Source organism: Mixophyes fleayi, chromosome 9 (assembly GCF_038048845.1).
Source record: "Mixophyes fleayi isolate aMixFle1 chromosome 9, aMixFle1.hap1, whole genome shotgun sequence".
In the NCBI taxonomy this organism is placed as follows: Eukaryota; Metazoa; Chordata; class Amphibia; order Anura; family Limnodynastidae; genus Mixophyes; species Mixophyes fleayi.
Genome location: NC_134410.1, coordinates 32102684 through 32115868, shown reverse-complemented (window position 1 = coordinate 32115868; position 13185 = coordinate 32102684). Strand labels below are relative to the sequence as shown.

The following is a 13185-nucleotide window of genomic DNA, read 5'->3' as shown; positions in this document are numbered from 1 at the left end:
GATGTAACGGTAATTGTATACCATCCAAAATATAATGTAAGTGTGCTTATCAGAAACGTGCACTATTTTGTTATTTCAATACATATGGTTCTATCATGCAAGTGATTGAACTGCTGTAGAAAGCTGATTTGGGACCTTTGGAGTATTGATTGAATTATTACAAATAAGCTGATTTTATTTACTGGGGTTTTTTTGGCATACATGCGGAACACTTTCTGACATTTCCAGTAATATTTCCATCATAGTACATTATGGGCCTGATTCAAATCAGAACGCAACTTGGACGCAGTTTGCGTTTCTAAAAGAGCATGTAACGTGTGCATTTGTAGGCTCGTATTGAAATCCAAGCATATCTGAGAAATATGTTCTGATGTAAATGCGATAGTAACTCACTAATGAGACGTAAATAGCACGTAATTGGTTTTTTTTTAAAATTGTTTTTGGAGCAATTGCCCCTTTTTTAATTACATGCATATTTGCTCCTAATTCACAGCTGAATGCAAATCAGTGCATATCTTTACCCTAATTGAGTTTATTATTCCTAAACACTCATGTTTCCTGACAATGAAATAATATTAACCCTTTCGCTTACCTCATCAAGCTACATTGTTCCATACTAACAATAAATCCTTAATCACGTCCTTTACAAACAAATATGTCTCATTATTACACATTTGCATAGCAAAAATAAAACACACGCAAAGGTTTATTTCACCTGCAATTTTTTTTTTATAAAAAAATTTAATAAACTTTAGAAAAAAATTATAAATAGTATCAAAGCAATACATTTCTGTCATTCTTTTTCTATTTTGTGAATCAAAATGTGCAGAGGTGTGTTGATTATGCAGAAGAAAAAAAACATTAAAATAATAATTTATACTATTATAAAGCAATTTTAAATGTCAATTTTAATTATTAACCAACCCATTTGGAGCATTAATCCAGCATTGTCCAACTACAGACATCTCTACACCACTTGCATATGGACTTGACCTAGGAGGTTTATTAAAAATTGTAAACTAACGCCTGGCACTTTACCTCCAAATGTCCGCAAGGAGTTGCGGTGGTCTCCTGAGGGGGTCACTCCTGCGGCGCTGAAGCTGAGCAACAGATGACCTGCTGCCTATTCTGTGCTGTAAATAACCCTTTGCAACCCTATAGTCTGCACTGTGGATGTATTGTGGGGGCTGGGCCCAAGAAATGGTCCGTTACTCATGGCCCTCAGCTTCATCCCGAAGAAGCTTTACTGAACGCATGTTTTTCAACATACAGGCTTTTCGACATTCTCCTCATTGATTGGCTCGCAAGACACGTGTGTGAATAGGAATGTAAGTGTCGGATGTACTTTCATCTGTTCTGGAATATTCTGGAATATAGACAAACTAAATGAAGGAGTCTTCCTAAACCAGGGAGTTCCATGCAACAAATGACGGGAGCATACACCTCTGCAGGAGAGGTGGATTGTGCCTTGCCATTTTGTGACTTTTGGTATCCATTTTCACAATTTTCTAGGTACAGCTTTGTGACAATTTGAATTGTGCCCCGTTCTGAGGAAGAGACGCCCACTCAAGCGTGCGCTAAGTGTAGGCAGCTCAACTTCAGCTACAAAAGGGTTGAGGTGCTAGTGCAACTCGTGGTGGATATTCCTCGCTTGTTGGTATGTAGAAGCGCAACACTCCGTCTCCTACTGTTTACCTGTCATTTTCCCTGGTGTTATAGTGGCAGGAAATGAGGCAGCAGCCTTACATCTGCACCGCACTACTGCGCATGCGCGAAAGCAGAACCTGGAAGTTCACACTTTCGAGTTTCAGACTGTAATTATAGGTTGCAGGACAGTTAGCTGCTTACCTCTATAAGTGTATGAAGCCCTTAAAGCACCCAGAGTGACTGGAGGCTCCCTATGCTAATAGGAGAGTCTGACCACTGCTGTGCCCAATAATAAGCTGCTGCACAGACGTGCACAGCATAGTAGAGAGTCCTATCTGCATACTGCATAACTACATGTATACTACTGCATACAGGGACTTGTGTAGCGCCTGCCGGGGAACAGGACAGGCGCACAGATGTCTTACCTTCCAAACGATGACCGCCTACCGTCCACTTCTGATTCACCGCAGCCGCTCTCCGTCTCACCACCGTCTTCAGTGAAAGTCTGACTCGTGGACCTTGCTCTGGGCCACCCGGATCCGCTGGAACTCAGCTGCTCATGCAGGCCTCCGCCCGCGGCCTGAACCCCGGCCGTTAAGCCGCCTTGTCTTGCGGCTCAAGACTTTAGGTTCCCTTTCTGACGGATAGAGGGGCCTTATATGCCACTTTGTAACTTTAGCTCTTAACTATCAAGGGACCAAGTGTCCCCCTACACTACTAACGGCCTAGCATCCTGCTAAACCAAGGCCTATCGCCTGCTATCAACTATAAGGGCCTACTTTCCTGCTAACAACCGGGACCTCTTCTCTTCAGCGTTTGTGGCTTCACATCCACTTAACACTGCTGACACCTATAACATCCAAAGGTATAACCAACAGGCCATGGGCCCAGCACCGCCTGTTAAATTGAACCCCTAAACGTAAAAAACCGTAGCAGAAGTACAAGAGAATAAAAGGAAGCTGATATACTACAGAAAAATCCTTTATTCAGTACGCAAAGAAAAATGTACAGCACTGGCACCAGTATGGGCTTCCCTAAGTTAAAAGACTTTGAGAATTATGCAATGTAGAAATTTGCTATGCAAATGCAGTCACAGTTAATCCAGAGGACAGTCCAAATGCTGATGAGGTGGATAGAGCCATGGGGACCCTAAGCTTAGATGTAGAACAGCACGTGTACTCCATCATTAACGACAAAGAGTCAGCAAATGACATGTGGACTGCTTTCAAAACTGCGTATGAGGACAAAGTTCTGATGAGAAGAATTAACTTGAGGCATACACTGTATGGTACTAAATTAAGTACTTGTGAGAACATGAACGAGTATAGACAAGATGCTGTCAATATCCCTGCAATTGGCATCTGTGGGAGCACCCGTAGACGATGAGGAAGTCGCAATGGCGATACTGCAGAATCTTACACCAGAGTATGATTTCCTAGTAGTAGCTTTGGAGTCCAACGATTCCAAGTTAATGAAAGAAATTGTGAGAACTAAGCTGCTGCAGTTTCAACAGAGAATTCCTGTCGAGGCGAATGCTGAGAGTACCACTACTCACAAAAGGTGCGAAATCCAAAAAGCCCAAGTATAAATTCTTTGTATGTCATAAGATGTGACACAAGGCATCTGAATGTAGACTGAGAGATGCAAATGGTGCACAGAAGAACAGCCATGACAAACCTGATGAGTCAACATCGAATGTAGCAGGTTGTCGCAAGAAGAACTGCTGGTATATGGACTCGGGGACCAATAGACGATTCAGCTGCAATCAAGAATGGTTCAATACGCTGAAACCATGTGATCCTGTTGCAGTAAAAGGAATCGGAGATAAAGTTTTTACTGCAACAAAAGTTGGGACAATCACAGTGCACTTAAGTATAAAAGGTGAGGCTATCATCACAAACATAGCAAGAGGTCCTGTATGTACCAGATTTGGGAACCAACCTTATCGTTATAAGCATCTCTGAGAGAAAAGGCTGCAAGGTCCAATTCGCAGAGGGCAAATGTGTGGTTAAAAACCAAAGAGGGATTGTAAATGCAACAGCAACCCGGTGTAACTAGCTTTATGTCCTAGACACGGAAGAATGTCATGCGATGGCAGCTTCGGACACCAATCAATCAATGGAGCTGTGGCATAAGAGACTGGGTCATGTGGGATATGACAACATAAAGAAACTTGCTGATGAGAGGGTGACAGGAATCACTGTGAGCAACTCTAAGGGGCGTATTCAATTGTTAGCGTTAACGCTGAAAAACGAGCGCTCGAAAAATATTACCATTTATACGGTAATATTGCGCGCGAAAAGCGCTAATACGGTAGTTTACTCGCGGAATTACCGTATTAACGCTAAGATTTTTCGAGCGCTCGTTTGTTAGCGTTAACACTAACAATTGAATACGCCCCTAAGAGACAGAAATGTGAGAGCTCCATAAAGGGTAAGCAATCTCGTTCCCCCTTACCCAAGTCAGCAACTAGGGCTGATGAACCGCCAGTTATAGTACATACTGATGTGTGTGGTCCAATGGAGGTGAAACGGTCAGTGGCTACAGATACTTCCTAACAGTAATTTATGACGCCACAAGGATGACACATGTCTACTTTCTAAAAGCTAAGAGTGTAGTCGTCGAGAAAATTGTGAAATACAAGAATCTTATTGGGACTCAAACTGGATGGAAACCGAAAATCTTGAGATCCGATAATGGCGGAGAATACGACAACAGAATTTTAGCTGAGTTCTTAAGAAAAAACAGCACCAACTAACACACCAGAACAAAACAGTGTGAGTGAATGTGCAAACAGAACAATTGTAGAAAGAGCACCGACTATGTTGAATGACGCAGGTCTGGAGAAATGGTTTTGGGCGAAAGCATTGAACACTGCAGCCTACCTTAAAAACCGTGCATCAACAGTAGGAGTAAAAGGTAAGACAACACTGGAGGCGTGATCCGGTAAAAAGTCAAGTGTCAATCATCTTTGTGTCTTCGGCTGTAAGGCGCATGCACATATTCCTAAAGAAAGACGGCGAAAGTTAGATTACTCTGTTGACAATACCCGAGCAAGATACACTCCACTGACTTGGAAAGGATACAGGCTTTGGGACATTAACAACAAATGTCTTATCAAATCCAGAGAAGTGGTGTCTCATGAGATCACGCTACCTAGCGGAATAGTGGAACAGTAACCACAAGAAAAGTTTGTGACACTGGATACACAAGCAACAGAAAGCGCATATAAGAAATGAATTTTACACTTTATGAACATTGTTAATCCATTTAGTGCTTTTGTTTTCCTCTAAATGACCCCACATATGCACAAAAAATTACTAATGCGTGTAATGATGTTCACTAGTAAACTATATATATATATATATATATATATATATATATATATATATATATATATATATATATATATATATATTTTATATATATGATGCTAAAGCAGGCCTGTCCAACCTGCGGCCCTCCAGGTGTTGTGAAACTACAAGCCCCAGCATGCTTTGCCAGTAGACAACCTGTTGATAGCTAAAAGGGCATGCTGGGACTTGTAGTTTCACAAACATCTGGAGGGCCGCAGGTTGGACAGGCCTGTGCTAAAGCTTGGATGATATGGACTAAAGCATACATGATTTTAATTTTGTTGATCCATTATATGAGCTGCACATGCGGAGGATCCCAGTGAGGGTGAATATGAACCCCCTGCCAAGGACACCCATGGTGTTTCGGAAGAACAAGAGGCACCTCGAGAGAGTGAAAGTCGTGCAGCTGTATATCATGAGAGTGGAAATCTGACATATCTCAAAAAAATAAAACAGCAGATGAATGTGAAGACAAATGGATGGGATGTGCCAGAAACTCACACAAATTCGTGCAACATTTACAGCAGCACTGGGAAATTTGCACCAGAAGGAAAGCGAGTGCGCAAAACAAAATTATGTTTTCGTGTGGGTCACTAATTTGCCTTTTTTTACCACTAAATTAACGGTTTCGAAAAACAAAATGGTTTCCTTGTGAAACCTGTTTAATGTTTTGTATTTTGGAATTTGGCATCCATGTTAACCCCATGGTTATCTGGATCACTAGAGACTTTATCATACCGATATGCCAGAAGGTATAACTTTATTGCAACTTCCTGTACAAACATACAGGGATTTAGATATCATTCATTTGACACAATATTGGGTTCTGATCCTTTTATCATAACATTTACATAGTAGATGCTGTTTTTGATCCCTTTTAATATCACATTTATATCATCATTTATTTATTTAGCTCCACTAATTCCGCAGCGCTGTACAGAGAACTCACACCATTCCCTGCCTCATTGAAGCTTGCAGTCTAAATTTCCTAACATAGACAGACAGGAACACAGACTATGGTCAATTTGATAGCAGCCAATTAACCTACTAGTATGTTTTTGGAGTGTGGGAAGAAACGGAGCAGCCGGAGGAAACCCACGCAAACATGGGAAGAACATACAAACTCAACACAGATAAGGCCAGGGTTGGTTGATCCCAGTGCTGAGAGGTAGAAGTGCTAACCACTAAGCCACTGTGCTGCCCTTTATATAGTAGATACCCTGATTGAGTAGGTCCAACTAGCCATATACTCCCTTATCCTCCATCCCAATTCCCTCCCCTTGTGTCCTTTCCCTACAATCACCTATTTCTACTTCAATAACCCAGTAGTGCTATTATCTCTGCTACTAAATTGCTTGTCTGTTTCAAACAAGCAGCAGTGTTGTCAATGTCTTTCCCCTGTGAACTTCCCATTGAAATAAATGGGAAATTCACAGGGGAAAACTTTTGACAAGATAACTTCCTATTTGCAACAGGCAAGAACTATAATAACAGAGGAGAGAACTGTACAGCCGTAGACTTCAGGGGGTCTGTCATTTAGGAGACCCCCACTAACCACTTATGTAGCACTTTGTATTTTATTATAAATTAGTGAACTCCGCTCAAAAATAAATTTTGATTGGACTTTTTCTTTTAAGCTTGCCTATATTTTTTCCCCTAGGTGATTTTGATTTGGTCTCTGGTAACATTTGAGTCACCTGCATACAACAATATCATTTATCCTCAGTGGGGAGTAATCCTGGGATTGCTCATGGTTGTTTTCTGTGTTATTTGGATTCCTATTGTTGCTGTTGTAAAAATCGTACAAGCTCCAGGAAACATTTGCCAGGTCAGTATATTTTGGAATTATTCTATGACAGTATTAATATGCATTTTATTATTTATTGATTTTTTTTTTATATTAGGTTGCCACCTACACACAGCCTCAGTAGAAGCAGAAATGAATTGCACTTGTGTATAAGCTATAGCTGAATTTCAATGCAGAGTAATGGGAGGTGGTAACTGGCCAAGCCCTGTGGTCTATCACATTACGAGAATAGAAAAATAAATGGTCCTGGGATCAATCCCTAGTAGGGTGTTAAACTGGCGTTCATATGAGGTTTTTGAGTTTGATAACCTAAAGAAAGAAATGTGACAGACTTATATTTTACATCCTTGCTAACAAAATATTTAAATGTCATGTTTTACCTTCATAGCGCATTGTAAGTTGTTGTAGACCTACTGAAAATTGGGGCCCTCTCCTGCCAGAAAATCGAGGTGAGAGGTATCAACACATGAAGGATAATACAGTCACGGAGGACAACAAAGGGGTGGAAATTCCAGACATTAAAGGCTTTGATAACGCTTCATTTCAAGGAGACTGAAAATAATGTACTTTATCTGTAGATACAGTAACTGTATATAAGACTGTACATGAGTAAGTCATTAAATACAGAGTATGTTTTAATATGTGATAGAATGGACATTATACTAAAATATTGGTTACTTTGAAAACAAACTGGGAGACATTTAGGAAAACTGGTGCCCAGGAAGAAGGTGCTGTAATTCATAGCAACCAATCAAATGATTGTCATTTTATAGTTCATAGACTGAAAGCAAATAGTCTGGTTGGATGCCCCGGATTTCATTTATATTTACCTCTAATGAGCAATATTTTAATAAATGAAGAAAAATTACTGAGTCAGTTATGAAAGAGTCTCCCAGTGCCAAGATGCTGGTCTTATGTTGATCCTACTTTTGCAATGAGTATACCAGTGGCGGATCCAGGGGGGGGGCGATCGGGCGATCGCCCCCCCCCTAGCAGGGGCTTGCTGCCGGCGGCTGCACACTGTGCAGGTCCGTTCAGCAGTGACAGTGTGCCGCCCGGCTGCTCTGATTGTGTTTTAAACACAATCAGAACAGCGGGGCAGCACACTGTCACTGCCGAGCGGACCTGCACATACTGTGCAGTCGCCGGCAGCCATAGAAATTAGAAAGGGGGCGGGGCCTAAATCCCCCCCCCCCCCCCTAAAATCGCCCGGGGTATAGCAATAGTCTGGATCCGCCCCTGAAGCACACACAGGTTTTCTCAGATGTGGTTCCTTGTGCAAAAGGTTCAATTATGAAAAGTCAGATCAAAGCCCCTATTTTGAAAGAAGAGCATTGTGAGCACAGTGACAACTGGGCAAGATATTTGACATCCCCACTTCTGTTCCCAGTGAAGGCATCGGGATCCCGACCATTGACTTACATGTGAAGGAGGCCTAATACAGCTGGGGTTGCCCATAGTACCACAGCCCCTTTAAATATATTATTGCACAAATTCTCAGTGTGCACACTACATCATGTGTACAGTTAAGACTAGATAGTTATTCATACAGAAAACTGCAATTATGTGCTCTTCAGCAAAACACCAGTGCAGAGGTTTTAGGACAGAGACACAATGTTGCAATATCTAAAAATCAATGTGTTTGTTTTTGTGTTTTTTTTTACAAATGAATCCTCACATTGCAGAGCAGTCATTATGGGCTTGATTCATTAAGGAGCGCAAAGTGAACTGAATTTGTATGTTTGGAAATTGAACAAAAAATTGCACGCAGGTACTCCTGTATTGAAGTACAAGCCAATCTGAAGAAACGTTTCTAATTGAATACGGTTCTAACTACGCTCTGCCCATACGGTACTTGTTGTATACAGACAGACAACACACACTGCAGGATATGCACAATGCATATGTGAACTATAATGTCCCATCGAAATGCACAGCTAAAAAAAATATTCAATACATTAATACCTGTTAACAACATAATAATTAATAAAAATACATTAAAAAAATAAAAAAAAAATTCACATTAAATACTGTGACTGTGTGGGGGGGATCAGATACCATCTCCTGGGGTAGATGGAGGTAAATAGCAGCAATGATGTCACACAAGTCCAGGGATTTTAGTACAATCAGCCTCAGACAGTTTTTATTAAGCAACAAAAATAATAGATAACTTCAAAATAAAGACCTTGCCATCCGGCTCTAACTAAACATATGTCAAGTCTGACTACCGAACTAAAGCCAAGCATAAACAGTGCAGTATGGTTCAGTCACAGGCAAAGTAACAAGGTTTCCTCTCACTGAGACTCACCAGCCTCAGTCCCCAGGCAGAGAGAGAGACTATGCTGAGAAGCAGCTTTTTACCTGCACTGCTCAGGTGCACATCCTAATTAGCAGCAGGTTGGCAGGTCACCTAAAAGACCCGGCTACAGGCCTAATGGATGGAACACACCCTGCTCTTTCCATCCATAAACCCCAGGACCTTTTTCAGCTTTTCCACAAGCCTTTAGCCTTGCAGCAGCTCACAGCTACTATAAATTCACATTCTCCTTGGGTTTTAAAAGCAGTATGTTAGAAATCTCGGTGAAACATACCTGTTACAATACACTTCACCCTTGATTCTGTCACATATGTATTAATCAAAAAAGCATATCATAAAACTGAGATTATCTGTCTTAAAATTAATAGATATATAAAAGATAGGCTGCACCTTATTCAACAAAGCAAGATCAATACAAGGACTGTGAATCAGTTCTAAGCGAAATTTGAACAAACCCGCACAAAAATTAATATATATGTTAATTTCAGGTTCAGTGATGATAGCTTACGAAAAAATCATCCACACACAGCACTGGTACCAATAAATAGGACTGACGTTTGACGTTGTCCAGCACAATCTCTCACCGCAGAAATAGGTACAATCCCAAAGTACTCTGATGATCACAAATAGTATTAGAGGTATTCAGTGTGGAATTCGAACAACACCTAGATGCAGTCGATAGGATGACTCCGATCAATATACTCATCTGTCTAGTAACTGTATAAAATTGTATAAAACTGTATCACAGTATCAGCAGCAAAAAATTAAAAGAGTAAAACTTAGTATTTACTCTAACGCGTTTCGTTTGAATTGATCAAACCTTATCAAAGACATAGTAACAGGTTATCCATTCAGTCTCTTCTTAAATAAGACAGAGTGACATGGCGCTTTTCATTCAAGTGATACAGGGCAAGAAACGCCAGGTTAGAGGAGGGGCATGTTGGGCAAATTTTTTTTACATAATTAAACACACTCCCCTCTTCCCCACTGTCATCTAATGTCAGTGTGAGGGTGCCACGGAGAAAATATTAGCTCTGAAAGGATATAATGTCACTTATTCAGTGTTTTAGGTGCCCTTAAATATTGGACCTCTAGAAGACTATTTCAGGCTGTCTAGTGGTAGCGCTGGCCCTGTGTGAACGGAATAGAGCATTTATTTAATAAATGTATTTTTGGTGGCCTCTTCTGTTACCGCCATCCTGTGATGCCAGAACTGACATCATGGCAGTACAAGTACAGTCATTATACTTATTATTAGGCTCCCCAATGATGGCAATAATAGAAGCAGCCGGTCGTAGCTAAAATTTTTGTCAGCTTTTATGAGGTTCTCTACAACTTGAATCCTACTGTACCTGAAACAGTTCACCACCCAAAGTATGGCAAGCAGACTCCGGCATAGAAGCGCATTGCATGTGAGAGAAAATAGTGTAATAGTGTGCCCAAAAACAAAAATTGAATTGGAAATTGATTCCCCTCTCATTTATATTGTGGTACAGCAGCTAGTTACTTGCTGATTTATCCACCATTGAGACATGTATTGGGAAAATATAATCCCCGCCCCTGATCTGACTAAACAACGCCCAGATCCTCCCTTAAAGACCTATTTTTTTGCTTAACTTAAATTAAAACCCACCTATTGTGATTTGGAACTGTCCCATCAAAATCCGGACAGTTGGCAGATGTGATTAATGTTTAATTATGTAAAATAAATGAGACTATTATTTTCCAGACAGGTTGGGTTCTTATTTTATGTTGTTTAATGGCATAGTATTATATTCTAAAGCAGCTGATTACTACAGAGCAATGGTTACAAGAGATTAGTTTGGCACAATATATACATACAAGTTAACCTGTACATGATACTCATGCATTCTAGTCAAATCAAGCTACTTAAGGTGTTAAAAAGGTTCTTGTCATACATTTGGGCCTAGCCCAGGCCTCCTCAGGGGAAGAGCGTTACTTCCCGACGCAAGCGCCTTTTTTTAACGTGGTTTTGTCCACATGTCACCACCTCATAATTTTTCTTCGTCACCTCATCCTTCATCTTCATCGCCACGTCCTTCATCAAGCTACTTAAGGTGTTAAAAACTCCCCACTGTCACCCCCGGCAACCACCAACCACTCCCAACTGTCACTTCTCCTTCAAGAAATATATAGGTCAGTGTATAACTCTGCCCAGCAGGTGGCGCTGCAGCTTGGTTTGGTTTTTTTTTCACACACGCCACTAGGCATTTATATAGTAGATGGTTCATGCTCCACATTAGACAGATGACTTCAATTTCTTTCTTGGTAACATTAAAACAAATGAATTACACAATGATATAGCATGTGTGTTTATTTATTTATTGTTGTCTTCATATAAATGGCTATGATTCAACAAGCGCCTCTTACATCGCACATCGGGAGTTCGAAATGCAGAAAGCATTAATTCCACTTTGGAAAGTTTGTAGTTTACAATATGAAGGTGATTGAAAACTTTCTTGAAGTCCATTTGAGGATGCATTTTATTGAGATCTCTTCTTAATGAGCAGTCACATTCCCTTTCAGATATAGTTTTTGTGTCTTTCTTCTATTGGAAAAACAGGTATGACATAGTTTTCTTGGGCATAAAAATATATGCATCATCCATAATTCCTATGTGCCACATTTTATAATACATTTTTATAAATGCTGCTTTCTTCTTCCTATTTGTTTGCATCAAACCACAATGGCTTCACTTTTATTATTCCTTATAAAGGAAAACTTGTTTTTTTTAACAGACTTCAAATTGCATTCACTGTATATATTGTAAAGCAAAATGTCCTTCCAATTTCACACAGTGTGATTTATACAAAGCTTAAGCTGTAATAAGTTACAATAGTGAATATCTTGATTATGTTACTGTCTCACAGTTGATAGACCTCTAAGTAAAACACAGGTTGACTTGCATAAACGAGTAATGCAATTTAAATAATAAATAATAAAACTAATACAATTTACAATTATATATGTAAACGTTCCAATACCTTGACAAAACTTTATATTTTCATATACGCTATGTAGATACAGCTATTGCGCTCAGTTATCAGCCATTTCAATCTGAGAGGCTCATGAAAAGCTTTGATAGACCTCTCGGTTTATTACTGTACATACTTGGCTACTCTTTAGACTTTCCCTCCAAGGAGGACAGGTCCTTAGGGCTCTGTCCCTGCCCAGAAAGAGAAGCAGGATGCGGTGACCTATTCTCCTGGTAGTCTGGGAGAACTCCCCGAAATTCAGGAGTCTCCCTGACATTCCGGGAGAGTAGGTATGCTTTAATATATTATATAAAACTCTGACCCTTGAAAGCTACCATGCTTGGAATAAAACTGGCTCTTAATTTTTTTGGGAACACTTTTCACAGGCACCGACAGCACCACCTACTTTTTAGTGAGTTTTCCAACTCAGATTACCTTGGAGCAGAGGCGCCATACAAAGATAGTTCCTATAATCAGAACCAAGACACTCAAAAGAATGATAACTGAATTTCCGAGGCATTCACAGTAAAGCGGCTGTTCTTCAGGGGCTGTCGGTTCTTCAGTCTTCTGGCTGAAAAACATTTTGTGGGATGTACTGTATAACTGTCCAGAACCTGCAGTGAGTACAAGGTAAGCTTTGTGACATCATCAGCTGTGATCTGTTGTCATACCATGCTTTCTCTAACCTGTACCTGCTATCTGTCAATATTAACTACTCGTTTGCTGTGTTTTCATATTTAAAGGGCCACTAAACCTAAAAAAGTAGAAGTTGCATAATATAAGAGTTACTAATTAATTACATTTGTAAATGTATACAAAGTTTTCATAAAGTGACAGAACGGGAGATGTTTTATATTCTATTTACGTTTGCTGTGCAGTATAGTGCAAACTATTGTTCATTTTCAATGTTATTGTCTGCAAAAGGAGGCTAAGAGAGTCTGTCCTTCAATAGGATTACTGACATGAAGTTTGCTGTGTGTATAAAGTTACAACTTTATACCTAATGATTGCCCCAATTTTGGCAGAACAGTCCCGAATAGCTGACCTCTAAAGGGGTGTATT

At 40.1% G+C, this 13185-nt stretch overlaps 1 protein-coding gene across 2 annotated transcripts in view; it reads left to right on the top strand.

Moving 5' to 3' along the window:
* LOC142102377 (sodium- and chloride-dependent neutral and basic amino acid transporter B(0+)-like) overlaps positions 1-7449 on the top strand; it is a 45997-nt gene extending 38548 nt beyond the window's left edge. For both annotated transcript variants that reach the window (XM_075187223.1, XM_075187222.1), the window contains exons 13-14: positions 6664-6831; positions 7199-7449. In XM_075187223.1, coding sequence (XP_075043324.1) covers positions 6664-6831; positions 7199-7366 — 336 coding nt within the window. In that variant the 3' untranslated portion in view covers positions 7367-7449. The remainder of the gene's footprint in view (positions 1-6663; positions 6832-7198) is intronic.
* Positions 7450-13185: the final 5736 nt, after the last annotated feature.